Source organism: Panicum virgatum, chromosome 1N (genome assembly GCF_016808335.1).
Source record: "Panicum virgatum strain AP13 chromosome 1N, P.virgatum_v5, whole genome shotgun sequence".
Lineage (NCBI taxonomy): Eukaryota > Viridiplantae > Streptophyta > Magnoliopsida > Poales > Poaceae > Panicum > Panicum virgatum.
The window spans coordinates 34,842,765-34,870,460 of NC_053145.1; the positions used below are offsets into that span (position 1 = coordinate 34,842,765).

The window sequence follows — 27,696 nt, forward strand, 5'->3', positions numbered from 1 at the left end:
TCATGGCATAATTGAACTTGTACTACTAGCTAGCTAGTACGATGAGATCTACGGGGTCCCGGTAAACTCTTCCGCGCCATAATAATACTTGTGTTTGTGTATGTATTGATGAATGAAATCGGCGCGAATAACAGCACCAAACAGGGCCATGATTGCTTCACTTTCGCCCAAATTATATATTGGAGAGGAATTCGTCAAATTGCAGTTGAAATTTGGCTATAACAACAACGCTGGATGAACAACAAGCTGCTGCTGTAATCATCTCTCCAAGCCGAAATGGCCAACAAACTGACGAGGAAGAAAAGAAAGACAAAGGGAGTTGACCTTTTTATTGCGGTTCAAGTACAAGACAAGATGGGGGAAGAACGAAAGAAAATGAAGCAAAGGCAAGCAAGCTGACAGCACAAGGAAAGCGAGAGGGTCACTCTCGAGGGGCGTGTCCGCGCGGTCGACGGAGCGCGCGAAGGCGAGGATGTCCGACGAGCCCGTCACGGGCGCCGGCTGGGATACGATGGCCTCGCGGAGCAGCCTCGCCGCCGCCGGGTTCAAAGAAGAAGGCTCCTGCGGCCGCGGCTGCTGCTGGTCCTTGTCTGGACCTCGACGGGACTGCTGGTCCTGGGCGCTCGCCGGCGCGTCGCCGGTGTCGGCCCGCCGCTGCATCTGCTCCATGGGTCGGTGGGTGAGTGAGGTCTTGCCGTCTTGGGAGGCCGTACGGTGTCGTCGCGCTCGCGGAGGTGAAGCGAGCAATGCGTGGACGGACACTGGGACGCGGCGAGTACATACATAGCAGCAGCTTCGACGGCTTCACGACGCTTCTTCTGGGGAACACGTATGCATCCGTGACATCGCGGAGGTGCTCATCTAGTGACGCGTGTTCATTTCGGTGGTAGCGCAAACGGCGAGTCAGAACAACAGGGAGAAGGCCTGCGCCAGCTCAGCTGCACTTTCGTTAGCCAAACGGTGATTTCAAGCCATGGGAGGAGCAAGCGGAGCAGAGTTCATATGCAAGTTTCAAACGATGATTTTCTCAATGTCGAAGGCCACAATTCAGCACATGCGTGAAGGAAACAGGTGCACGGAGAGTTGCAAAACTGCCGGCACAGATGACATGCGTACACGAACTCCTGCGCACTGCAAATCTGGGCAGCGAGTCGTAGGACTAATAAGGAGCACATTACTTGGTGATCGGGGTGTACATACAGCCCCCGGCACCAACGCTAGAACCACTAGCCAAACAAAATTTGAAAGTTACCAGAGTTCAAAGTTGAGATGAAAAATAAAAATAGTTGGAGGAAGCGCGTCAGTAAAGAGTATATCTCATCACAGGAAGAGGATAAAAATAGTTACAGGCTTACAGCTCACAACACTTTGCTTCTGTAATTTAAGTAGCACTTAACATCATAACATGGAGAAGATGGTATACAACAGTACACAACATCAAGCTAGCTTTATAACCTTGCATTATATACAATAGAATGTCTGAGATACACGAACGCAAATCCATTTTGCTTATGTGTTTTAGGAAACCATGTATATTTGTTTAGAGCGATAGGTCATATCATACTCTTATACATTCTTCCACTGCTCTATCCTCACATGGATCCATGCCTCTTCTTTGCACCAAGGCGACAACGATACTCGCCAAGAGCCCAAATGGGGAACAAGTTGCGGTAGTTGGGGTAATTGAAGAAAAGGGACCTGTTGAAGCATCCGACATGTTCCTGTCGTAAATATGCAAGACCAATCAGAAAATTGTATGGACCTAGGCTAAACACGTACCAACACCCATAAATAATGCTTAAGTATGTCTGTTCATGCTAATCAAGCATGTTAGGCATGTATATTGCATATGGGTTTGTCTGTCTTTTCAACTGTGTGCAAGTTACATTGGCTATTGGTCCTGTATGGAAAACAAGCATTATTTCTAACATTCACAACCCCTACAGGAATTCCTGTATATGCATTGGATAAATAGCCAAATCGATTCTCACAAAGATCCCAAGTGCACCAAATAAAGCATGTTAATTCACGAGATTCAGTAGAGTTAGTCACAATAATATCTTGAACACCCTGTTTAATAATATTAATTCTGTAAGCCACCTCACTCAAATGCAAAAGATGGCTTGTACCAAATAGAGCATTCAAAATGAATCAGTCACACATGATTTGTCAATGTGTAGGCTTGTTTTTTTTTTACCACCAAAATGGAATTGTATAGAGCTGTTACAGGGATGTCATTAAATCGTATCAAGCTGTTACACATACTAGTAACCTTATATGGATTCATATGCGATGAAGATGGTTGTTTCATTCCTCAATAAGAATGGGGTTATTCTAAAAGCTACACATATTGCCGGGGAGGGGGGACTTGAAACACGGATAAACTACTGCAAAAACAACACTTCTATGGCCATTCTATATCAGAAAACAACACTTCTATGGCTATTCTATATCAGAAAATAACACTTTCAAAAATCACAAGTAAAAGTTCCTTGCTTTGTGTCACAAACTACACACTTTCTATGGCTGGACGAAAATGGAGTTTTGCGATGTGAGACAACAATAAATGTAGTTTTATGAGTGGTAATAGAATTGTAGTTTTATGAAACTGAATCTACAAAAGTATAGTTTTGTGATTCTAATGTCATTGTGAAATTATTTCTAAATGCTTCTTACTTTTGCAATAATTTCCTCAACCGCACAAACATAGAGTAGCTCTGTGAAATTTGGATTAATAATATGCTAGATGCTATGGTTTTCCTTGGAATTAAAAACTATATTCCATAAAAGTTTTAGTCAAACTAAAAGAAACACAACAAATTTCCTTGTAGGTATTAACAGTAAATTGCACTCCAGATCCTCAAACTTGTCTCGCGGTTTCATCTAGATCCCCAAACTCTTAAATCGTTCATTTGAGTCCCTAAACCGTGTGTTAAGTGATCCATCAAAGGTCCCAAACGCGCCACGTGAGCACCTAAAGCTGACGTGGCAAGCCACAATGGCAAACGTTTGCAAAAAAACCACTAAATTTATGTCATCATTCAATCTCTGTCCTCTCTATTCTTTCCTCCATGTCCTCTCCCATGCCCGATCCGCCAGCCGCGGGTGAAACTTGTGCCGACAGCCGAGGCATGTGACCTGGAGCAGCATTGCATTGACCTCGCACACGGCATGCTTGCGGAGCGCATGCGCGCAGCACAGCTCCGATCCTCCTGCGCCTGGCACTGCATCCGCTAGGCACTCTCAGCTCCGCGTGTTGCCTTGCCTGGGCACGAGGCTCGTCCCACAACCTACTGCAGCAGCTCTCGCGCCTCCTGCTTTGCCCTCGCCGCAGCGTCCAGCGCCTCACCGCCACGCTCGCCCGCATCCCTAGACCCGCTGATGCAGATGCTGATGGACGGCTGTAGCTGCATTGCGGCGGTGGTGTTGCCTCGCAAGGAAATGCCAACCGAGCTGTGCGCGCCACAGAATGCCGCCATTCCCGACGCACCACCGCCCGTGAAGTGTTGGAGGAAGCAGCGCACGAGGAGTGCCAAACCTCCCTCCCTCCATTCCAGCAACAGCGGAGAGGCGGTTTCGACGGATGGCAGCAGTGGCAGGTGGAGCGCGTCGTTGGGGGGCCTGTGTGTTGTGAGGAAGGAGGGGGTCAGGGCTCAAATGAGTAGAGGGAGGAGTTGTGGGCGTGAGGAATTGAGGAGGGGGCTCACCGGAGGCGAGGAAATGATGCCGGCCGGCAGTGGCAATGTGGTAATGGTGGAGGAAGAAAGCTAGGTTTGGGAGGGCAGTAGGGGTCATAAAGGAGGAGGGCGAGCGGGAGGCGGATGGCCGGCGCGGCACCTCGGTTTCCGCACAGCAACGGGCATGCAACGCCATGGCAGCAGTGCCCCACTGCCCAATCTAGGAGCGAGCTGCCGTCGTCTGATCTGCACCCAATGGCCGTGACTGTGGCCACGCGCTTGACTAGCCCTTGTGGGGCTAAGCTGCACAAAGCCGCCGAAAGGGGATGTTGCTGTCATGGATATTGGATCATTAGGGTAGAGACACTCTAGATGGCAGGGTCTAGCCCTACTGCTCCGGCGGCTTGGACACGACAGAGGACAGGGTAGGCCCTGCTGCTCCGGCGGCTTAAGAGAATTGGGGGGATTTAGGATTGATTCTTCTTCCTTGCTTGATTAGATTGATACATCTCCTCTCTTTATATAGAGTGACTTACTTGACCCCTAAGACTTCTAATCTTATCCCTAACAAACCCTAAAGTACTGGTGGCGCTACAGTACTTGGGCCCATATGGCCCAATAAGCCTAGTTGACCACCCATAACACTACTCCCCCCTTTCGGAGCAGCTCGTCCTCGAGCTGCAGCATACCCCTCGCCGGTCAACAACTTGACTTGATCCAACACAAACCTATAACCTAAAAACAAGCATTTTACATCTTGGCTGATTTTACTGTTGGCTAGGACTAGGACGCTAATGAAATTACAACCTTTTATTCGAGATGCAGCAACCTGTCCTCCTGGCTCCCAAGGAAACGAACCTTCCATGTACGGGACTTGATTTCCCCTCTCTTCTCCTGAATAAGAAAAGCTCCAAGCCGCATGTGTGCAAGTAATGCACGCCAGCAACATGAGAAAAGGGGCCTCATCACGTGTAGGGCAATTCATAGAGAAGCGATATGGGCTGCTAGATGGCAGTGGCTGCAACAAGGGGATCAGTCGGCCCCAAAATCGCAAAGGGACTGCGGTATCAGCCTCATAGACATCGCTTTGCAGCTGCTGTTCCACCACCGCTGAAGGAGATGTGCACGCTCACGCCACCTGTGCATGATGCCTCGCCAAGAATCCACGCGCCGCTGCTTGGAGCCGCAGCGCCGCCTGGCGTTGACGTAAACCCTCAGCCTTGAGCTCTTATTTGGCTTGGATTAGCCTTCTTAGCTGGTCTTTTAATTCAGACCAAGAAGGTGATTGTGTTATAGATGGATTGGCAGCAAAAGCCATGGGAAAGGATCCCTGACTCATGATACCAGATGTCATGGATATTGGATCATTAGGGTAGACACACGCTAGAGGGCAGGGTCTAGCCCTACTGCTCCGGCAGCTTGGACACGACAGAGGATAGGGTAGGCCCTGCCCTACCCTGCTGCTCCGGCGGCTTAAGAGAATTGGGGAATTTAGGATTGATTCTTCTTCCTTGCTTGATTAGATTGATACATCTCCTCTCTTTATATAGAGTGACTTACTTGACCCCTAAGACTTCTAATCTTATCCCTAACAAACCCTAAAGTACTGGCAGCACTACAGTACCGCGACGGTACAGTACTTGGGCCCATATGGCCCAATAAGCCTAGTTGACCACCCATAACAGTTGTTGTGCGAACGGCAATGGGAGTGGCATGTAGGTGAAGTGAGAGAGAGAGAAAGGGAGACATTGGTGAGGGAAGGACAAGGGGGAGGGAGGGTGATGGATAACTCTTGTGTCCTCTTGGTCTTTATGGGGCTGTAGCACATGGTCCTTGCATGGACCATAGCAGCACACTTTAGCATCTTGGACTGGCTTTAGTGTCCTCTCTAGGACAGCAGTTAGTGTCTTCTCTAGGATAGCAGTTAGACTAGCTTTAGACTAGCAGTATTGACTGCCCAGCAGCTTGCTGTATATATATGTGGCCACCCCTCCCGTTGGAAGGCATGGCATTGTGTTTGAATGAATGAAAAAAAACCCCAGAAAATTGCCCCGACACTGAGTGTCATCCTCTCAGCTCAATGAGAGTGAAAATTGAGCTCCTAACATCTGGTATTAGGGCCGTACTTTCCTGTAAGCTAGATATCTCTTGTTCCCCTCCTTCCCAAGCAGCCCATCCACTCTCACCAGCAGCTAGCGCAGCAGCAGTAGCAGATAGCGCAGCACAGCAGCACCTGCTGCAGCCCCAGCTCCCCTTTCCTCACCCGACCAGACGAGCAGCAGCTCGTCTGAGGCTGCATCTTCTCCATGCAGCAGTCCCTTAGAGGCGCGCCATGTCCGACGCACCGTCTCGGCGCTCGGTCGCCTCGAGCACATGGCGTCAGCGAGACGCCGAGATCGCCGCGGCAAAGGAGCGCAGGCGAGCGACGGCGTAAGCCACTGCAGTAGCGGCGAGGGCGGCCAGGCTGGCAGCAGCGGAATTGACGGCGGCCAGGGCGGAGGTGGAGGCAGAGGAGATGGAGGATGCAGTGCGTGCGGCGGAGGTCGAGGTTGAGACCTTGCGCGGCAGCCTCAGCGGCTCCATCGCCGGCGACACCACCGCCGACGGGGACCTTGAGGAGCTGGAGAGGGAGAGGGCGTGGGAGCGGACCGCGCAGTGGGCCGCAGCCCACCCCGGCGGCGGTGACCTGGAGGCCGGCACGCCCGGCGGCTGGCGCGCCTGTCGGCGGCGGCCTGGAGGGAGGCGCGCCCAGCGGCGGTCCAGGGGTCCGCGCACCCGGCGGTGACGGCGCTTTTGGCTGGGGCGCGCGCGGCGGCACCCCCGGCTACCACGGCCTCCAGGCGGTGGTCCGGGACGTTGGTCCCGGTGGCGGGTGGCCAACCCTCACCAAGCCCAACTACGTCGAGTGGGCTGCGGCGATGAGGGTGCGGCTCTAGGTGCGGCACATGTGGGATGCCGTCCAGTACGACGACGTCGACTATGACGATGACCGTCGGGCGCTGGATTCGCTCATCGCCGCAGTCCCTCCTGAGATGCAGTTCTCGCTGTCCCAGAAGGAGACTGCCAAGGAGGCCTGGGACGCCATCGCTACGGCTCGCATCGGCAGCGACCGCGCCCGCAAGTGCACACTGCAGGCACTTCGCAAGGAGTGGGAGAACCTAGCCTTCAAGCCAGGTGAAGGCGTTGATGACTTTGCTCTCCGTCTTAACACTCTGTTGCAGAAGATGGTGACGTTCGGCGACGTCACCTATGACGAGGAGAGAGCTGTCGAGAAGCTCTTCCGGTGCGTCCCCGAGAGGTACAGGCAGACCGCTCGCTCGATCGAGTCTCTGCTGGACCTCTCCACGATGACGATCGAGGAGGCCATTGGTCGCCTCAAGGTCGTCGACAGTGACGAGCCACAGCCTCCCTCGGGAGGTATCTCCATCGGCGGGAAGCTCCACCTCACTCAGGAGCAGTGGGAGGCCCGGCGCGGTGACAGGAAGAGGGGGAGCCCTCTTCCTCGGCTGGTGACTGCAAGCACGGCAAGCCGCGCAGGGGGCGCGGAGGTGCCCAGGCCGGAGCACGAGGGCATGCCGAGGGCGGCGCCCGCGGAGGCGCTCAGGGCGGCGCTGCCGATAGGCCCAAGGTGGCACGAGACGACGCCTGGCACAACTGTGGTAGGCCCGGCCATTGGGCCAAGGACTACCCGCAGCAGAGGCGTAGGGGCCAAGACCACGTCGCGGAGGCCCAGCCGGATGACGAGGCGGCTCTGCTCTTACTCCATGGGGCCATGGAGCTGCACCCGGTGGCACCGTCCGCCACCACCCTACTCGACCTCGATGAGCCGCGTGCCCGAGTCCTCCTCGGCAACGGCTCTGACGACGACAGGATCGACGGCTGGTACCTCGACTCCGGCGCCACGCACCACATGACCGGACGGCAGGAGTTCTTCTCCAACCTGGACACCGACGTAGGTGGCTCCGTCAGGTTTGGGGACTCCTCCGCCATGGAGATCAAGGGCGTGGGCTCCGTGATCTTCACCGCCAAGTCCGGAGAGTTTCGGATGCTCACCGGAGTCTACTACATCCCGGCGCTGCGGAACTCCATCATCAGCCTTGGGCAGCTCGATGAGAGCGGCTCACGCATGGTGATCGACAGCAGGGTCCTCCGCATCTGGGACCATCGTTTCCAGCTTCTCGCCAGGGTGGTTCAAGGGAAGAACCGCCTCTACATCCTCCACATAGGGGTGGCCCAGCCTATTTGTCTTGCAGCTCGCAGGGACGACGAGGCATGGCAGTGGCGTGAGCGCTTTGGGCACCACCGCTTTGAGGCCCTGAAGCGGCTCGGCGCTAAGGAGATGGTGCGAGGCCTCCCGTGCCTCGACCATGTGGAGCAGCTCTGCGACGTCTGCGTGCTGACGAAGCAGAGGCGGCACCCCTTCCCCCAGCAGGCGAGCTTCCAAGCTAGAGAGCGGCTCGAGCTCGTGCACGGGGACTTTGTGTGGCCCGGTGACACCGGCCACACCAGGAGGACGGCGCTACTTCCTGCTGCTCGTCGACAATCTCTCCCGCTATATGTGGGTGATGATCCTCGGCAGCAAGGGAGAGGCTGCGGACGCCATCAGGCGTGCTCAGGTTGCTGCGGAGGCGGAGAGCGGCCGCAAGTTGCGTGTGCTGTGCACCGACAACGGCGGGCGAGTTCACGGCGTACTGCACGAATGAGGGCATCCAGTGCCACTACACCATGCCGTATAGCCCACAGCAGAACGGCATCATCGAACGGCGCAACCAAACGGTTGTGGGGATGTCCTGGGCCGTCCTCAAGCAGAGGGGGATGCCGGCCGTCTTCTGGGAAGAGGCGGTGGTGACGGCCGTCTACATCCTCAACCGTTCGCCCACCAAGGCACTCGATGACATGACGCAGTATGAGGCTTGGCATGGGCATAAGCCGGCGGTCTCCCACCTGTGGGTCTTCGGCTACCTCGCGTTTGCCAAGGAGCTTGACCACATCAGCAAGCTCGATGACAGGAGCACTCCGGGAGTGTTCATCGGCTACGCGTAGGTCTCGAAGGCCTACCGCATTCTCGACCCGGAGACAACATGTGCGCACGGCGCGTGACGTTGTGTTCGACGAAGGGCGAGGATGGGCGTGGGACAAGGCGGTGGACGACGGCTCGGCTCCGACGTACGATGACTTCACCGTCGAGTACGTCCACTTCGAGGGAGCTGGGGGAGTAGGCAGCTCATCTTCGCCGAGCGTGCCTACCTCGGTCCCCGATCCTCCACCGACTCTGGCGCCCGCTACACCGGCGGCACCATGCTCTCCAGCCTCGACTCCGGCTGTGCCGAGTTCCTCGGCTGCACCACCACAGCCGGCGACGCCATGCACTCCAGCACCGACAGCCACTCCTCCGGGCACGTCTACTCCAGCACCTGCTCATGTTGAGCACAGCCCGGTAGAGTTCGCTACTCCGCTTTGTCACGACGAGGAGCGCGTCGACGCGTACCATGACGGCGAGCCGCTGCGGTACCGCACGATGGAGGACCTTCTCGGCGATCAGCCGACACTGGGTCTGGTGCCTCACGACCTGGAGGCGCAGTTGCACCTCGTGTGCGACGACGGCGAGCCTCGATCTTTCGCAGAGGCCGAGGGACACGTGACACTTGGGAGCTTGCCGACCTCCCTCGCGGTCGCCGTGCGATCACCCTTAAGTGGGTGTTCAAGTTGAAGAGGGCTGAAGCCGGCGCCATCGTCAAGCACAAGGCTCGCCTGGTGGCACGAGGTTTCGTGTAGCAGGAGGGGCTCGACTTCGACGATGCCTTTGCTCCCGTGGCACGGATGGAGTCCATGCGACTTCTCCTTGCGCTGGCTGCCCAGGAGGGCTGGCGCGTCCATCACATGGACGTCAAGTCGGCGTTTCTCAACGGCGACTTGAAGGAGGAGGTCTACGTGCACCAGCCGCCGGGGTTTAAGATCCCCGGCAAGGAGGGTAAGGTGCTACGTCTGCGCAAGGCCCTCTATGGCTTGCGGCAGGCCCCGAGTGTGTGGAACGCCAAGCTGGACTCCATGCTCAAGGGGGTGGGCTTCGAGCAAAGCCCGCACGAGGCGGCCATCTACCGGCGGGGCAATGGCGGCAGTGCCCTGCTGGTGGGTGTCTACGTCGACGACTTGGTGATCACCGGCACCAAGGATGCGGAGGTGGCGGCGTTCAAGGAGGAGATGAAGGCCATCTTCTAGATGAGCGACCTGGGGCCTCTCTCCTTCTACCTGGGGATCGAGGTGCACCCGGACAACTCCGGGATCACACTTCGACAGACCGCCTACGCCAAGCACGTCGTTGAGCTAGCTGGGCTCACCGACTGCAACCCAGACCTCACTCCGATGGAGGAGCGGCTGAAGCTGAGCCGTGACAGCATGGCGGAGGTGGTGGACGCTACGCAGTACCGGCGCCTTGTGGGGAGCCTCCGCTACCTCGCCCACACACGGCCGGACTTGGCGTTCTCCGTCGGCTACGTTAGTCGGTTCATGCAGCGACCGATGACGGAGCACCAGCAGGCCGTGATGAGGATCATCCGCTATGTTGCGGGGACTCTCGACCACGGTCTCCACTACCCGAGGTGCCCTGGAGTGGCACACTTCGTCGGGTACAGCGACCACGCCGTCAACATCGACACCAGCAAGAGTACGAGCGAGATCCTCTTCTTCCTCGGCGAGTGCCTTGTTAGCTGGCAGTCGGTCAAGCAGCAGGTGGTGGCCTTGTCTAGCTGCGAGGCCGAGTACATAGTGGCCTCCACCGCATCGACTCAGGCACTCTGGCTCGCTCGACTGCTTGGTGATCTCCTCGGCAGAGACACTGGAGCGATGGAGCTCAGAGTGGACAGCAAGTCCGCTCTGGCCCTGGCGAAGAACCCCGTTTTCCACGAACGGAGCAAGCACATCTGGGTGAGGTATCACTTCATCCGAGGCTACTTGGAGGAAGGAAGCATCAAGGCGAGCTACATCAACACCAAGGATCAGCTTGCGAATCTTCTCACCAAGTCCCTTGGGAGGATCAAGTTCCTTGACCTCTGCTCCAGCACTGAGATGGTCCAACCTTCCCACAAGACGACGCACAAGACTTAGGGGGAGAATGATGGATAACTCTTGTGTCCTCTTGGTCTTTGTGGGGCTGCAGCACATGGTCCTTGCATGGACCATAGCAGCACTCTTTAGCATCTTGGACTGGCTTTAGTGTCCTCTCTAGGACAGCAGTTAGTGTCCTCTCTAGGACAGCAGTTAGACTAGCTTTAGACTAGTATTATTGGCTGCCCAGCAGCTTGCTGTATATATATGTGGCCACCCCTCCCATTGGAAGTCATGGCATTATGTTTGAGTGAATGAAAAAACCCAGAAAATTGCCCCAACACTAAGTGTCAACCTCTCAGCTAAATGAGAGTGAAAATTGAGCTTCTAACAGAGGGAGGGAGGGAGGTAGCAAATAGAAAAAGATAAGACCATGCAGGGGTATGCGCGTTTGGGACCTCGGATGGTCCACTTAACACGGTTCAAGGACCCAAACATAAATGGATGATTTGAGAGTTTGGGGTCCTAGGTGAAATTGCGGAACAAGTTTGGGGACCTAGAGTGCACTTTACTCTTACAATAATGAATGCAAATAAAATGGAAACCTACTTGTTGGGGAAACTCTCCTGTTTCCAACTGCATGTTGATCAGTTCTTTTGCAGCATGATGCAGTGGTGTCGGATCTTGCTCAATCTAGCACACAATTAATGGTATACCAACCATTTAATAAAATGCAAACTCTTGTGAATAAATAAAGATCAGGCAGTTTGTACCTCTCCTGCATAAATTAAAGCCAGCATTGCCCAAGCAGTATTGACAGCATGAGCACGGTCATCTTTGATATTTACATAAACCTGCTTAGTGTTAACAAAACAAAGTTGTAAATCGATATATGCAAGTATACTTAGTATTCCTTAAAAAAAATTTTGTCATTGCATATAAGTAGTAAATACATTTAGTAATCGAGAAAAAGAATAAATTTTGCATTGCATCAATTTAATTGCAGCTTGAGCAGATCTTCAGAATTAAATTCCATGAGATGGTTGAGAAGGGTGGGCCTGGTGCAGCGGTAGAGCCTACCATTTGTAACTAGAAGGTCCCCGGGTCGAGCCCCAGCCTCTGCACATTTGTACGGGGAAGGCTTGGTGCTTAAAACAACCCTCCCCAGATCCCGCACAGTGCGGGAAGACTACGACACTAGGTACGTCCCCCGTTTTTAGATGGTTGACGATAAAGCTCCAAACATTAAGTTTTGCCATTGCATATAAGTAAATACATTAATGGAGAAGTCTAAATTACTCACCTGAACTATAGCCAAAGTATGAATAACCACCTAAACTATAATTTGCTTCAATTTACCCCCTAAACTATGCAATTTAGTCCATTTTATCCCCACATACAATTTTTCTTTTTTGTTTCTCCATACACAAGTTGAATTTCAATCTAAAATTTTGTAGGGTAGTAGTGGACATCACAATGCATATTAAAAAATTTTGTTATAATTTTTTCATCATTATTTAATTTTGTACTCCAATAATTAATTTATTATTAAATATCCTAACCTATCAAAATAATGATAAAAAATTTTGATGTATTTTTCTAAGATGTGTTATGATGTGTATTATCATCTTGTAAAATTTCAGCTTAAAAATCCAGCTATGCATGGAGAAATGAAAAATACAAATTGTATTAGGGGGTAATTTGAATCAAAATGCATAGTTTGGGTTGTAAAATGAACCAAACGATAGTTTAGGGGGTTATCCAAACTTTGGCTATAGTTTAGGGGAGTAATTTAGACTTTTTCCTTTAATAATCAGGATATTTTTTTTGCATTGCATCAATTTAATTGCAGCTTGAGAAAATCTTCTTCTGAATTAAACTCCATGAGATGGTTGACAAAAAAAGCTCCAAACATATACAATATATCTAACTAGAAACATGTGATTCAAATCCAGGCTACCTATATGCCAATTTGTTGAAGAATTGTTTAATAAGAATTCAGCAAACATACCATGCTTCCTACTCAGATATCACCAACCAAATTAAAATAAAATGAAGGATTAAGGCATGCAATTAGAAGAAAAGTTTGGATTACCTGAGTTTCATTAGATAGATGGCTTTCTCCCCACCCACCAGTACAAAGCTGCTTTGACAATATGAATTGACATGCTTTCCTGATGGAAGGACTGTTCTCGTACGTTCTTCCAGCAGCAACTAATCCTTTAATTGAAAAGAAGGCTGCATAGGTGAAACATACACCCCAAGTTCCTAACCTGCAAAAAAAAAACCGATATCTATCATATGTTGAAGTAGAAGTAAAAATTCTTCAATGCAAGTACATAAATATACTGCATCATGACATACCATGAACCATCTTCTTGCTGTTGGCTCTCAATAAATTTTGCTGCATTTCTGATACATTTATGTATATCTTTTGTACGATAGGAAGGGTATAATTCTTTGAATAGAATCAGAGCTTGAAGCACAGATGAAGTGCATTCAGGGTAGCTGCCAATTCATGGTACAAAATAACTTAATTTGCTTAACAAAAGAGAAATTTGATTTACAGTATTTTTTCTGAACACTATATTTTGCATCACTTACGGATGATCAACAACCATGTTTGGAAAACTCTCACATGGATTGAGAATCTGGATAATTAATAGAACAAATATGTCAGTATTATGAAACTAGAAGCATTGAGATGTGTGAAATAAAATACTTAAGATTACATAATAAAAAGGACCATATAGCTAACAAGACAAAACAAAACTCATAAAAAAAGCCTTTAGATACTTACCTCTACCCAAGAAGATGTTCTTTTGCATTCATATGTTGAAAAGGTACCATCTTTATTCTAAAATGTAAAATGAATAGCCATTAATAGGTGATCCTTTCAGCTTAGAACAATGACAACACTGGCAAAGCATTAAGAGATATGGTGTGCCATTAATAAAATTAATTCAAAATTTATTGTTTGACTATATGTTTTTTCTCGAATACGCAAGAGAGCTGTGTATCTTTGTATTAAGAAGAAGAAAAGTTCAAAATACAGAAATCGCTCCCCCCCTTTGGATCACAGAGGGGAGTAGGGGTTACAACACTTCTAGGACTATTACAAACAAACTAAGGTACAGGACCTGACCACAGATAGAGCCACACCTAACACAGTTAAGATACTCTCCCTAAGCCCAGGGCTGCAATTGTTTGACTATATAAAGGTAATGAAGAGTAGTGGAAACTGCACACAAACATTTCAGATTCATAGCCATTCATAAACTTTGATTCCAAAAAGAGTTATCAGTAAACAGTTCCATCTTATTACCTCAGTTTGTTTTGTATAAGATACTTATTTTCTATCAGTGGGTCCTAAATTGTGATATTAAGGATTTTCAATTTTTCATAGCATACATATACATAACTGTTAAAAAGAGTTTGTTACATTTTTCATGGTTACGACGATATATGAAAAAATGCAACATCATGTCAAATTACTTAATTTTACAGAATTCATACCACGAAAGATAGAACGCAATCAACAGCATCATGCAGCCTTTCTCTTTCTATTGGATCCCCAACAATTTTGTTTGATATCTTCGACAGCAGTAGTACAGCCTACAAATGAAATTACTTAAGTTCTTTGATAATAGATAATGAGAACCGTGGGAATCAACAACAGATCAAGCCGACCCCATTTATTAGTGCCGTACACATTCTTCTATAATATAGGTAATGAGAACTGTGGGAATCCACAGCAGATCAAGCTGACTATTGGAGAGAATAATTGCTTGTATTCCTCCAAACCCTAAAATGGTGGGATATATAGATCTTATACATGGGCCTCTATACATGGGCTCACATATACACCAACACCCCCCCCGTAGTCTGAACTACCGGCGCAGCGGTGTTCAAGACTGGACAAGAAGAGAGTACAAATAGAGTACAAAGGGCAAATACCCCCCCCCACAGCCACAACTAGCCACCGGCTACGTTGAGGCAGAAGCGAAACTCAGTGAAGGTCGAGGAGGGCAATCCCTTGGCGAAGATGTCAGCAAACTGGGAGGTAGTCGGGACATGGAGTACCCGAACATCGCCGATGGCGACTCTGGCGCGCACGAAGTGTAGATCGATCTCCACATGCTTCGTCCGCTGATGCTGGACTGGGTTGGTGGAGAGAAACATGGCGCTAACGTTGTCGCAATAGACGAGCGTGCTCTTGGCGAGCGGGCTGTGGAGCTCCGACAAGAGCTGTCATAGCCAGGACGCCTCCGCCACGCCGTTAGCGACAGCCCGGTACTCCGCCTCAGCACTGGAGCGGGAGACAACCGGCTGCCGCTTGGACGACCAGGAGACCAGGTTGCCTCCCAGGAAGACGGCGTAGCCGGAAGTAGAGCGACGAGTGTCCGGGCAGCCAGCCCAGTCAGCGTCGGTGTAGACCACCAGCTCAGCAGAGGACGAGTGGTGAAGCACCAGGCCGAGGTCTACAGTGCCATGAACGTAGCGGAGGAGACGCTTCAGGGCAGCAAGGTGTGACTCCCGGGGATCATGCATATGGAGACAGACCTGCTGAAAAGCGTAGGTGAGGTCCGGCCTGGTGAAGGTGAGGTACTGCAAACCGCCAGCCAGACTCCGGTAGGCAGTTGGATCAGCCACCGGATCACCCAGATCAGCAGACAGCTTCGCCTGAGTGTCGACAGGAGTGGAGCAGGGCTTGCAATCAGTCATCCCAGCCCGCTCCAGAATATCGAGTGCGTACTGCCGCTGGTGAAGGAGAAGACCAGACAGGCAAGGTTCAACAGTGACGCCCAAGAAGTGGTGGAGCTGACCCAGATCCTTCATAGCAAACTCCTGCTGCAGAGAGGAGATGGCACTCTAGTAGCTGCTGACCGGAGGCTGTGAGCACAATGTCATCGACATAGAGCAGCAGATATGCAGTCTCATCCCCACGTCGGTAGATGAAGAGAGACGTGTCGGACTTGGCCTCGGTGAACCCCAATGTCAGCAAGAACGTGGCGAACCGAGAGTACCAAGCCCGAGGAGCCTGCTTCAGACCATAGAGAGACTTGTTGAGCCGGCAGACCATATCCGGATGACTCGAGTCCACAAATCCCGCTAGCTGAGAGCAGTAGACAGTCTCTGAGAGAGTGCCGTGAAGAAACGCATTCTTCACGTCCAGCTGGTGCACAGGCTAGGAGCGCGAGAGCGCAAGCGAGAGGACTGTGCGTGCCGTAGCGGGCTTCACCACTAGGCTAAAGGTCTCATCATAGTCCACACCAGGTCGCTGAGTGAACCCCCGGAGAACCCAGTGAGCCTTGTAGCGCTCCAGTGTTCCATCAGCTCGACGCTTATGCATCCAGATCCACTTGTCAGTCACCATATTGCAACCAGACGGACGCAGCACGAGATCCCTGGTCTGGTTAGCAAGAAGAGCCACGTACTCCTCTTCCACCGCGCGACACCAGTTAGGATCCGCCAAGGCGTCGCGGACAGAGGAGGGTACTGGAGAGACCCGCGGCTCTCCCTCGGTGGCGGAGAGAGTCGCGGCCTGAGACGCCATCCGCCGAGTCACCATAGGATGAATATGCCGAGGATCCCGATGGACGACTGGCGGGTGGTACACCTCCGGCTCGGCTCGAGAGAGAGCCGGAGGAGACGGCGGCGGCGACGGCTCCGGTGTAGACGTCGCAGGAACCTGTAGAGCAGGAGGCGGCGCCGGTGTCGACACCATGCACTGGCTGAGCATACCGCTGCGGCGCCGGTGTCGGCGCCGAGCGGCGCCGGTACACCTTCACCGGCTGAGCGTACCGCGCAGGGGCAGGGGAAGACACCGGGTCCGCGCGCGGCACGACCGGAGGTCCGTGGGCCGCGCGTGGCGCCACGGCGGGCACCGGGGCCTCGCTCGGCGTAGCAGGGATCATCGGAAGCAGTGCTGGTGCGCCGGGAAAACCTGCAGGAAAAGGACAGACAGGTAACGGTGGCTAAACCACCGGGTCAGTCGGAAACAAAGACTCTAGCTCGGGGTCAGGAGAAGGTGTGGAGGCGGTGGAGTAGGGGAAATCCGACTCGTCAAAGTCGATGTGTCGGGAGATCAGAACGAGTCGAGAGGTAAGGTCAAAGCATCGGTACCCCTTGTGGTCAGGGGAGTACCCGAGGAACACACGATGAGTCGAGCGGGGCGCCAGCTTGTGAGAAGCGGTGGTGGAGGTGTTAGGGTAACACGCACACCCGAAGACCCGAAGGTGGTCGTAGCGAGGAGTACCGAAGAGAGCGTGGTGTGGAGAGGAAGCAGGAGAAGCAGTGGACGGAAGGCGGTTGAGCAGGTAGGTGGCGGTGTGGAGGCTCTCAGACCAGAAGCGCGGGGGCAGAGAGGCCTGGATCAGAAGGGTGCGCATGACGTCGTTCGTCGTGCGAATCATCCGCTCAGCCTTGCCGTTCTGAGGAGAGGTATACAGACAAGACATACGCAGCTGAACACCCCGAGACGGGAAGAAGGAACGGGAGGTGGAGTTATCGAACTCCCGCCCATTGTCACACTGGACGGCCTTAACAGTGAGGCCGAACTGAGTGGACACCCAGGCAAAGAAGTGGAGGAGGGTGGGGAAGGTCTCAGACTTGGCGCGCAAAGGGAAAGTCCAAGAGTAGTGCGAGAAGTCATCGACCACCACCAGATAGTACTTATAACTAGAAAGGCTAAGTACAGAAGAGGTCCACAGGTCACAGTGAACAATGTCAAATGCATGCGTCGCATGCGAAGATGAAGAAGAAAAAGGGAGTCGAATATGACGACCGAGCTGGCACGCATGGCAGAGGGGCTCAGTAGGAGCCCTAGTATCAGGAACATTGGCACTACGACTTAGCTGAGCCAGGACGTCGCGGCCAGGGTGACCAAGACGGCGGTGCCAAGTGGTGGAAGACGGTGTCGCGGCAAAAGCAGCAGACCAAGACTGCCAGAGTGAAAAAGAAGGCGAGAGTGGTGCAGCGGAAGAAGGAAGGCGAAGGGTGTAAAGGAGCCCCGTGCTGTCACACCGGAGTAGCGGACGCCGGGAGGCCAAATCCTTTACAGTGAGTCCAGAAGAATCAAACTCGATGGAATAAGAATTGTCAGTTGTAAACTAACAAATGAAAAGAAGGTTATGAACCATCTGAGGAGCCACAAGAACATTGGGAAGACGAAAAGAGCCAGGAGCAGAACCCACGGCGGTGACAGGAAGGCAAGACCTGTCACCAACCATGATGGAAGAAGGACAAGAGGGGTGTGGGGGTCGGACAGAAGAGAGGATACCGGCAAGTGGGGTGGTGTGGAAGGAGGCACCCGAGTCGGCGATCCACTCGGTGCTGACCGGTTGCGTCCGCCCTGTGGCACTGAAGGACGGCGCCAGTGCAGCCTGATCCCACCCCCTAGGCCAGGTCGGCTGCTGGCTGGGTGGAGCGGGCGGGGTCCAGAACGGCGCGAACAGGGGAGCAGCAGCGGTGAGCAAGGCCACCGGCTGGGGCTGAGGGCGAGGGCCCCCCTGACCCTGAACCGGCCACATTGGGATGCGCCCTGGCCATGGGACATTGAAGGATGGCCAGGGCGTACCTCCAGGGCCAAGAGCAGGAGTGGGAGCCGGAGTCGGGTCCGGAGTGCCCCGAGCACCACCACCACGTCCCCTCCACCGCCGACGCCCTCGGCCTCCCCCAGAAGGCGGAGCCTGGTGGGAGGACGAAGAGTCGTGCTCAGTGAAGGGGATGACGGGCGAGACAAGGAAGTAGGGCTTCTCCGCGGCGGCAAGGGAGGCGGCAGCCCGCGCAGCCTGCGCGGCGTGCACAGTGGCGAGGGAGGCGGCAGCCCGCACGGCCTGCGCCGCGTGTGCGACGGCCTGCGTGTCGGGCGCGACGGTGGCCTGCGTGGCAGGTGCGGTGGCGTGCGGCCGCGCGGCCTGTGCGACGAGCACGGGGGGCGCGACGGTCTGCGCGGCGTGCGTCCGCGCTAGCTCGGCCTCGACGAGCTTGGCCTCGAGGTCCGACAGCACCTCCTGCATGCGCTCGTAGGCCTTAAGGTGCGAGTCGGCGCCGCGCAGGTCGTCGACCATGGCGGAGCGCACCTGCAGCCCTGGTGGCGGCTGCAGCTCAGGGGGCGATGGTGGCAGTGACTCGGCGAGGGAGCGCGCGGAGGCGGCGGCCTGGAGTGCGGCGAGGGAGGGCGCGGAGGGGAGCGCGGCGAGGGAGCATGCGCCCTGCGCAGTAGGGGCGGCGCTGGTGGAGCCGGGGCCATGCAGGGGCGGGGCGGCGGCCAGGCAGGGGCCTCCACCGGCCGGCGCAGCCACCTCCACGGCCGCGCACGCGCCTGGGACGGCGCTGGTGGCGCCGGGGCCATGCAGGGGCGGGGCGGCGGCCAGGCAGGGGCCTCCTCTGGCCGGCGCAGCCACCTCCACGGCCGCTCACGCGCCTGGGGCAGCGCCGGTGGCACCGGGGCCATGCAGGAGCGGGGCGGCGGCCAGGCAGGGGCCTCCACTGGCCGGCGCAGCCACCTCCACAGCCCCCCCGCGGCTCCAGGCGACGGCGGTGGCAGCAGGAGCAGAAGAGTCCGGGTCCGAGCCGCGCCAGGGGCCCTCGGCGGCCGGGCCGCGCCAAGGGCCGGCGGCGGCGGCCTGGAGCAGAGCAGGCCCGGCGCTGGCGCCAGCTGGCGGCGCAGATCGGGGCGCGGCAGATCCGGCCGGCGACCAAGCGCCCAGCGCAGAGGAGGCAGCGGTCATGGCTCCAGCAGAGGAAGAGGAGGGGAGGGGAGGGGAGGGGAGGGGAGGAGGAGAGAGGAGGGGGCCCAGCGGCCGGCCATGGCCGCCGGCGACGGCGACGGCGGCTGGGGTAGGGGAGGGAGAATAGGGAGAGGATCTAGGCTAATGGTACCATATTGGAGATAATAATTGCTTGTATTCCTCCAAACCCTAGAAGGTTGGGATATATAGATCCTATATATGGGCCTCTATACATGGGCTCACATATACACCAACACTGACCACATTTATTAGTAGTGTACACACTCTACATTCACTTATTAAGATTAAGCTATGTGATACTTAATAATTTGTATGCTAAGAGTAAGCTATGTTATACTTAATAATTTGTATGCTAAGTTGCTAACTAATTCCACTTGTTTACACTAAGGCAAATGAAAAATAGAACACCAATGTAATGACCTTCAGTGCTTCTCCTGTAGTGTCAGATACCGCCCATCCATTGTCTGCAGTTGAAAGTGTCCATGAACCCTTTGATCCATGGCGATGCCAGTAACTTCGGTCACCAGGATGATTCCTCAGAACCTTCAATAACAAACATGCATGTCAAGTAACTTAAATTATGCAATAGGTTAACTTTTACAAATCAGATGATTTAAAGTTAGAGTAAGAAACCTGCGAATGTTTTATGAACTCATGGGCTCTTCGAATAGTTAAACCATACTTGTTGACAAGACCTGTAGCGCAAAATGCTTGAATTATGAAAGCTGTCTCCCAGCTCTGACAGCCATCGTATACCTATCGATATCACAGACCATGGTTATTTGCACCTTTTTATTCTCGAGATAAACCAAAGAAATCATTTTCTCCGCTGCTGGTGTAGCACCATCAAAAGCGCTCCCAAGGATTGGCGATAGGGTCTTAAATCTCTGATTATATTGGTTGCTTGGGAAATTTGTGAGTATCAGAGTGATTGTGTGTTTGAGGGTGCTAGTCTTAACATTGAGTTTCTGCTTCAATCTTGAAAGTGATCGGGTGCTCTAGCCTAAGAGGGGGAGGGGGTGAATTAGGCACTCTAAAAACTTAGACCTATGGCTCCAACTAGTTTGCACAAAACTTAAACTAAAATATGCTATCTAGATGTGCAACTAGGTTGTTCTAGTGTGAAACCGCTATCCCAAAAGAGTTTAGCAACCTATAGTCTTTCCTATCAAGAAACTATTTTTATGAAGATAAAGGCACACAAATTGCTAGTATGAAATACGGAAGCTTAAAGAGCGGGATAGGAGATAGCAAACTCTTGACGCGGGTGTTTATCCCGTGGTTCGGTTAGCCACAAAGGCACACCTACATCCACGTTGTTGTAGCACTCACTAAGAGTATTGCTACTCGGCCACCAAGTCTCTTCCGTGAACACAATCACGGTCACTTTGGCCCCGGGTTCCACTAAGGAGCTTCTCCACAAAGGATGGGGGTCTCCACGTCCCCCGCACAAAGTGTCGTCGCCGCTCCACACCAAGTCGGAGGGTCGATGACGTTGCCGGTGAGCTTCACGCTCCAAGGTGCCGGCGCACCAAGCTCTTGTTTTGGTTCACTAGAGAACCACAGCACAAAGACTCAAGGCCTTGCAATCACACTCACTAAGAGCTAATCTAGCACTCACACTTTACAAAGCTAGTGCTATAAGCTAAGGATATGATCTGTGAGCTCTTGTATGGCTTAGAGATGTTCTTGGATGTGTATAAGGTGTCTTGGGACTCCAGCAAACTTCAAATGGCCGGGGTGAGGCGTATATATAGGCCACCAAATCTTGTAGCCGTTGCTCCAACGGTCAGCTGAAAATCTGAGTATCACCGGAAGAACCGATGCCTCTGGCAGGGGTAGCGTCGGTTCTTCCGGTCACTCATAAAACGAAGTAGCCGTTGAAGTCCTGACAGCTGACGCAGTGACCACCGGTTGAACCGATGCTTTGTACCGATGCATCACCGGTTCATCCGGTGCTTAAGAATCTTCTACTGGGCGCTGACGTCATTGCACCGACGCAATACTCCGATGCACCGTCGGTTGAACCGGTGCTGAAGAATCTTCTCCTGGGCGCTTGATATCGTCTCTGGAACATAGGACGCCCAATGCACCGATGCCCCTTTTTGACCCGTCGGTTCAACCGGTGCCTATAGACTGACTTGGCTTCGATTCCCTTCTGCACCAGATTTCATAGCGTCGGTTCTTCCGACTACCATCGGATGCACCGATGCCCTTGGCGTCGGTTCTTCCGGTGCTCCTGATCCGAAGAGCGGAACCCCCGTAGGGGCGGCCCTTCGGGCCTTGCTACGCCTATCTTCTCTTTCTTTTTGTCATCACTTGAACCTAAAAGCCTGAGAGTGATCATCTTAACAATCATATTAGTCCAAGTGTTGTGTTGTCATTCAATCACCCAAATCACTTGAAATGGCATAAATGGTGCCATGTTCGTTACAAATCTGTGGCCAATGAGAGTTCCTGCTTTCGATCTGTGGCCTTATGTGTAGTTTGAAGGTGGCGCATCTGTAATATAAATGCTTTGTGTGTGCGTGCGTGGGTGTGGGGGGGGGGGGCGTACCTCTCCTGTTGTACTTTTTTGTCTCTTAATGAAATGACATGCAGTAGCCTGCATTGTTTGAGAAAAAAAATAAAGGGATAACTCGTACCTGTGCTTTCATGCCATCTTCTGAGAGCCACAAGAAATCAGGTATCCTTGCAAGGTGGCACCTGAATGCATCTGAATTTGGATCTTCTACCCAGCAGCAGATCATGTTTAGAGCCTAAATATAAAATTAATTAATACTAAAAAACACAAAGCACCAGTCCATGATGTAGATCATAGAGCACAAAATAGAAACAAGACCAAGCCAGGAAAAATTCCCCTGTGTTTCGTGTAAGGCCTTAATTTTTGCTGACATTACCTTGTTTACAGCACATATGCAGATATACTGCGTGTTCACATCTTCATAATGGATATGTTCCATGAGATTGCCCAGAGCTTTCTCCCTCAGTTTATTTATTGGCCAGCGGCTCATCAATGAAATTGAAAAGTTTTTTTTTAAAATCCATCAACTGCACCTAACTGAGGGCAAATCCTCAAATTTCCCACCACCACTGTATCCATGCAGATAGCGAAAGTAGAAACAGCAAGGAATCCGGCAAACCTTTGCACATGCAGTGCGAGCTGCGGTCCAGTCAATCTTGTCATATGACATAACATGGATCTCGTCTCTTATGTCCAGTATAGTTGGTGTAATAGGTCCAACGAATTTCTTGCCGTAAAGGTAAGCCATTGGCAGATAAATCCATGCACCCAATGATTAATATCGTGGAGGTTCGAAATACCATTTGATTAAAGAAATACCAGGATGAAATGGAAGAAATTTGGGAGCTAGCCACAATTCAGGGAAAATTGGATTATTTCCCGACCAATCATACAATCCCAGTATCTCAATTCGATGACAAAGAAAATTTAATATCAGTCACACAGTTGTAAAAGAATTAGAATTACAAATGAGATCATGATATAACTTTTCCAACAGAAAAAAAAGAGTCCCAGACCCCGCACAGTGCGGGAAACATACGGCACTGGATACGCCCTTTTATAAATGCACAGTGGAGCATACCGAAAGCCATATTTTTCCCCATTGGGGCACCAAGGTTGCACCACCATGGGTTAGGATCCATGTCCGCCCTTTGGCCAATGCATAGTTCTTGAAATTTAGCTCCTCACCGAGAAGCCTTAGGGTGATGTAATTGGAACAAGTACCAAACATGCTGCTTGAACCCAATATGAGTGTACCCCATCCACCATCTTCGTTCTGCATAATATACATTTGGTTTGGAAAACAGAAGTACTCTTAATTTAGGTAGGTCCTTCAGAAAAATGTGGATATACTGAACTTAAAACTTTGTTGAAGTAGTACAAAATTATTTTGATCTATCCGTTGAAAAAAAAATCCTGCACTATTTCAATAATTTAGCTACAATAGGAGAGGAAATGCTACATATGAGGCCTATGGCATGAGCAGGTGTAGCGAAAATGGCATCTCATGCCATATTTCAATATAATATTTTGGTGATTAATATAGACAACACAACACTTGAACTAATATAATTGTTAAAATGACCATTCTCAGGCTTTTAGGTTCAAGTGATGACAAAGAGAAGATAGGCGTAGCTAGGCCCGAAGGGCCACACCTACGGTGGTTCCGCTAAGGACAAGAATTGAAGAGACCCTCAAAGAAACCAAGTCAAAGAAATCAAGACATAGATACTTTAGTATCACCGGTTGAACCGATGCTGAGAAAATCACATACGTCGGTGCATTGACTTGGAGCACACCAGGAATTTTGGTTTCACCGGTTGAACCGACGTTAGGGAAGTTGAATACGTCGGTGCAATGGACCCAGAAGCTGAGGCAAGGTCTATACACCGGATGAACCGACGATTGGGTCTTGGTGAACGTCAGTGCAGTTGTCCAGAGAGTTGGTTTTTCAGAGTTCACAGGACAACTACACTCACCAGTTAAACCGACGCAGCATCGGTTGATTGCCCGTACACGTAATGGCTAGTTTTTGAGGCGGGCAGTTTAGTATCACCGGTTGAACCGACGATGGCTATTGGAGGTGCGTCGGATTAACCGGCGTTAAGTATTTGTTTGGCAGCTTTTCTCCAACGGCTATATTTGCTTGTGCTGCCTATATATACCCCCAAGGCCGGGTCATTTGAGGTTGCTGGAGACTATGGAAGCATAAAAGAGTTAAAGATCCTCTCCAACCACCTTAGAGCTTCATTGTATATCATATAGGCTTAAGCACACTTGTGAGAGTGCTTAGTGCTTGATTAGGCTTAGCTCTTGAGAGAACTAGCTTGAGTGAAAGTCTTGTTGTGGCAAGCATCTTGTGTACTCGTCGTGTGACCTTCCGACTTGGTGTGGAGAGGCAACGACACTTTGTGCGGGGAAGAAGACCCCTCTTGGTGAGAAGCTCCAATAGTGAAGACGGTGTCGTTGGTGACGCTTTGAGAGAGACGGTGGCGGTGGCCTTGTCGTGGTGACTTGGCGCCACTTAGCCTTTGCTTGCCGGAAGCCTTGGTGGCGAACGCAAGACGGTGATCAAGCGAAGAGACTTGGCATCACACTTGTTCTTGTTGGACAAGTGGCCGTGGACGTAGGGAGGGACTTGGTGTCCTAACCGAACCACGTTAAATCGTGTGTCTTGGTGTCTTCATGGGAGTTTGCATATTCTCTCCCTTACCGTATTACGTTTCCGCATTTACTCTATCTTGCGTACCTTTACTTTCATAGTTAGTTGATTAGGATTGACTATAGGTTGCAAGTCTTTTAGGGGTAAGTAGAGAGTAGCATAAATAAACCTTAGTCATAACTAGCATGTGTAGGACGTGTTAGGTTTATCTCATGCAGATAGATTGAGCCCTAGAATAGAAAGCGATTAGCGACCCTATTCACCCCCTCCCCCTCTAGGGTCGGACACCCCGGCGATCCTTACATTTGGTATCAGAGTTTGGTCTCACACCTCTTACGAGGATTAGCCAATTCCATTGGAAAATTTGTGAGAAAACTCGTAGGAGACCCGTCGACTTCACCGTGGAGTGAGTATCATGTCCGGGGAAGGGATGAGTACCGATAGGGCTCCGTTTTTCGATGGCACGGGTTTTCCACGGTGGAAAGTGCTTATGCAAGCACATCTCCAAGACCATGGGCTTGATGTTTGGCGTGTCACCGAATTAGGCATGAAAAATGAGACTAAGGCCGAGAGACAATATGATGCCATTACAAAATCAATTCTATTGTCTTCTCTATGTGATAGTGTGTTTAATCGTGTATTTGCAAATGAAAATGCTCATAAGCTATGGAAGCAAATTGTCGAGAATCATGAAGGCACAAAGGATGTTGCCAATAAAAAATATCATATTCTCGGCGAGGAGCTTAGTAGCTTTAAGCTACTTTTCAATAAAAATGCTCATGACATGTACTCACAATTAAATACTCTTGTCAATGAAATTAATGCTTTAGGTCTCAATCAAGTTAAAGATGAAGAAATCAACCGTAAGATTCTCCAAAGCCTTCGCAAGCCCGACTATGACATCATCAATACACTCTTGCAAAAGGAAGACTTGGTCAAACTTACACCCAACCAAGTCATCAATCAAATCATTGCCCATGAATATAGTATGGGGATGACAAAGAAGAAAGAGCAAGAGTCCACCTCTTCTTCAAGCAAAAAGAGTCTCGTCGCCAAGGACTCATGCAAGCACCAACCAAGGCGACAAGACTCATCAAGCTCAAGTGAACAAGAAGAAGAGGATGAGGAAGATAGTGATGATGAATCAAGTTCAAGTGATGAAGAATATCCAAGGACTGTGCTATACCACCACCGCAAGATTGTCGAGCATGTACATGAGCTCTATGAGCTTGGGTACAAAACACTCATTAGAGGGAGTGCGGTTTGGATGGAGAAGATGGCGAAGAAAAAGAACAAGTCAAGATCTCAAGCTCTCTCCGCCATCTACAAGCCCAAGAAAAGTGGTGAAAGCTCAAGTCACAAGAAAAATTCCAAGAGCTCCACCACACATCGCCCTCGGAGATCATCACCACCTCCCATGTATCTTATGGCACTAGGTAATAACGATGTAAGTGATGACTCCTCCTCAAATGATGAATCTGATGTTGAAACCGATAAAATTAGTGAGATGATGACACTTCACAATAATCAACAAGAATATCTCACTAAACAAAATGAAGAAATCAAAACTCTCTAGGCTAAAGAAAAACTTCATGCTTCATTTGTCTCAAGATATGAGAACTTGCTAAACAAATACAATTTGGTAGACAATGAGCATGAAGAGCTTAAAATGAAATATGAGTCTTGAATCTAAAAGTGAATCATCATCGGATTAATCTTTTCCATGCAATATTCCTTGTGTTATTCCCATTGTCAAGGTAGATGTGTCTACATCTTTACTTACCGCATTACGTTTCCGCACTTACTCTATCTTGCGTACCTTTACTTTCCTAGTTAGTTTGATTAGAATTGGCTATAGGTTGCAAATCTTTTAGGGCTAAGTAGAGAGTAGCATAGATAAACCTTAGTCATAACTAGCATGTGTAGGGCGTGTTAGGTTTATCTCATGCAAATAGATTGAGCCCTAGAATAGAAAGTGATTAGCGATCCTATTCACCCCCTCCCCCTTTAGAGTCGGACACCCCGGTGATCCTTACAGCAGGCCAGGATCCCGGCCATCAAACCAAGGCTTCGGAGATAGTCGTGACATGCCTGATGGTTGTATATGTAGCGGCATATCTCGCGGCGATGTTCCGGTGATATGGCAGCATTGAGTGATCCAGTGACATACAATGCAAATATCTGCAAGTGAAGGTGCACAAATGGTGGTGAAAAGGAAGTCAACTAATAATGAATAAAAGGAAGTAAAAGAAAACGAAGTGTGCACGATGCTGTGTGCAGAAATCAAGGCGCACCAAACCAGGCATGATGAACATGACCCCGCTGAAATCACCGGGCCAGTGGCCATCACTCGCTTGCAGGGAAGAGAACTGATCCAGTGCTCGCCTCAACGATTCCAGTACAGCTTCTTCGGTAACCTGTTCATCCCCCTGAAGCTTGATGCGTGGCAGGTGCCGTTGATGGCCGTTTTGCTTGGCACACTGCAGAGAATTCACGATCGAGATTCTGTTAAGCTATGTGCTAGAATTTTTGCCGTACTTGTTTACTCAGGATATTAAAAATAAAATTGCATATTATGCTTTAAAATGCGTAACCATCGATGAGTACCAACGGCATGACGGGAAGGAGGTGCCCAGCTGCGCGCCATTGGAGCGCACTTCCGAGGGAGGAAACCACGGAAACGAGCGGCTCCACCTCCTTGCTGCGCTCCAACAGCTTCCCTCCCAATCACTCTCGCGGCCACCACCCCGCTCGCCCTCGCTTTAGCCTCTGCCGCCGCCGCCGCCAGCACATCCTCGCCGCCGCCAGCCAGGCCTCCAACTGCGCTCCTTGGAAGCTCACCGTTCCCGTGGGCCCATAGACCGAGCTACGGATTCATGAAGTCACCGGAAGGGTGGGCCCATGGGCGTTTTACCGTCCTACTAAAAAGCGCAATATTTTGGGCGCGGCCTTGTGACAGCCCATTCCGTTTGCAGCACCCACCCATCCATCTCAATGCATGATTATTTTTTTCGAAACGGAATTCCAGATAAG

The 27,696-nt window shown here is 51.3% G+C and overlaps 1 protein-coding gene and 1 pseudogene across 1 annotated transcript; both read right to left on the minus strand.

Annotated features, from left to right (window-relative positions):
• Positions 1-258: 258 nt before the first annotated feature.
• On the minus strand, positions 259-742 carry LOC120653471. The gene has a single exon (XM_039931214.1). The coding sequence runs from the start codon at positions 667-669 to the stop codon at positions 259-261; it is 411 nt and encodes a 136-aa protein (XP_039787148.1). The 5' UTR covers positions 670-742.
• A 558-nt stretch (positions 743-1,300) lies between these two features.
• The window catches only part of LOC120655681, a 28,834-nt pseudogene continuing 2,438 nt past the window's right edge, over positions 1,301-27,696 (minus strand).

What these genes read in the sequence shown, in the direction of transcription:
- LOC120653471 (XM_039931214.1), bottom strand. Translation starts at nt 669, where the DNA reads ATGGAGCAGATGCAGCGGCGGGCCGACACCGGCGACGCGCCGGCGAGC.